The sequence below is a fragment of the Triticum dicoccoides genome, unplaced genomic scaffold (genome assembly GCF_002162155.2).
Source record: "Triticum dicoccoides isolate Atlit2015 ecotype Zavitan unplaced genomic scaffold, WEW_v2.0 scaffold57044, whole genome shotgun sequence".
In the NCBI taxonomy this organism is placed as follows: domain Eukaryota; kingdom Viridiplantae; phylum Streptophyta; class Magnoliopsida; order Poales; family Poaceae; genus Triticum; species Triticum dicoccoides.
In genome coordinates, this window is record NW_021282802.1 from 1 (window position 1) to 1,596 (window position 1,596).

The window sequence follows — 1,596 nt, forward strand, 5'->3', positions numbered from 1 at the left end:
TGGCTCATCTTGGAGCTTTCCATGACCATGCCGCCACAACCGTCGCCGCAGCCGGCGCCATAGCCTGAACCGCGACCCCTACACATGGCATGGCTCATCTTGGAGCCTTCCAGGACCATGCCGCCACAACCGCCACCACAGCCGGAACCGCAACCAGCTGACTTGGCGGAACCAGTCTTGGAGCATTCAATGACCATGTCGCCGCAAGCACCGCCACCGCAGCCAGAACCACAGCCTGAACCGCAGCCCCCAGACATGGCATGGATGGTCTTGGAGCCTTCCATAACCATGCCACCGCAACCACCGCCACAACCCGAACCGCAACCGCCTGACTTCGCGAAGCCAATCTTGGAGCCTTCGATGACAATGCCGCTACAACCACCGCCACAGCCTAAACAGCAACCACCTGAATTGGCAAAGCCAATCTTGGATCCTGCAATGACCATTGCGCCGCAGTCACCGCCATAGCCGGAACCGCAACCGCCACCACTGCCCGAACCGCAACCGCCTGACTTGGTGAAGGCAGTCTTGGGGCTTTCAATGACCATGCTGCCACAGCCACCCCCACAGCCTGAACCGCAACCGTCACCACAGCCCAAACCGCAACCACTTGACTTGGCAAAGCCAATCTTGGAGCCTTCCATGACCATGCTACTGCAACCACCGCCGCAACCTGAGCCACAACCGCTAGACTTGGTGCAGCTAGTCTTGGAGTGTTCGATCAACATGACACCGCAACCACCACCACAGACCGAGCCACAACCGCCTGACTTGGCATGACCATTTTGGGAGCCTTCAACCACCATACTGCTGCAAGTGCCACCACAACCTGAACCGCAACCGCTAGACTTGGCAATGCCAGCCTTGGAGCCTTCAATACCACCACATCCTGAACCACAACCACCTGACTTGGTGTTCCCCTCTTTGGAGCTTTCAATAATCATGTTGCCACCGCAGGAACTGCTGCATCCCGATCTACACCCAGCAGACTCAGTATGGCCATTCTTGCTGCCTGCAATGATGCCACAACTCGCACGACCATTCTTGTAGCTCATGGTGACCACAGAGACACCGCATCCACCACCACAGCCTGATCCACAACTACCACACTTAGAATCGGCCACCTTCGCACTTGCAGTGGCTGAGCCACCATAGCTAGCATGCCCAGCCTTGTCACTCGCCATAACCATGTCACTGCCACCATGCGTGCCACAAGTGCCACATTGCCCCGGACCAGCAGTGGCGCCTGCTGCTTCACCTTTCATCGTATGAGAAACCACTGTAGTATCAGGCTCAACGGTTTCATCCTTCGGTACCATGGCACCTTCGATGAGCTTCGCACCATCTTTGCCAATTGAATTCAGAAACAAGAATGATATTGCGATCCAGCGAAGCAGAAACCAATCCTCATCCACCTAATTTAAGTAAGAACGTACCATGCATGAGTATATCTCAGATGCAAGAAAATTTATTTTAAGTTTTTAACTACTTAGAAGGATGTCATTAGAGCTCAACACTGTACCGCGATAAATTCCGATTCAGTGTCAACCAGCGCGATTGCTTTGCCATGGGGGTGTTCAGCAGAGAACTTCACAA

General features: G+C 54.5%; 1 protein-coding gene across 1 annotated transcript; it reads right to left on the reverse strand.

The window, feature by feature from the left end:
• Positions 1–16: 16 nt before the first annotated feature.
• LOC119347001 (glycine-rich cell wall structural protein-like) lies at positions 17–1,591 on the reverse strand (the record flags this gene model as incomplete). The annotated part of the gene is made up of 2 exons (XM_037616045.1): positions 17–1,415; positions 1,523–1,591. Coding segments are annotated over 2 exons (1,468 nt in total), but the record flags the coding sequence as incomplete, so codon positions are not given.
• Positions 1,592–1,596: the final 5 nt, after the last annotated feature.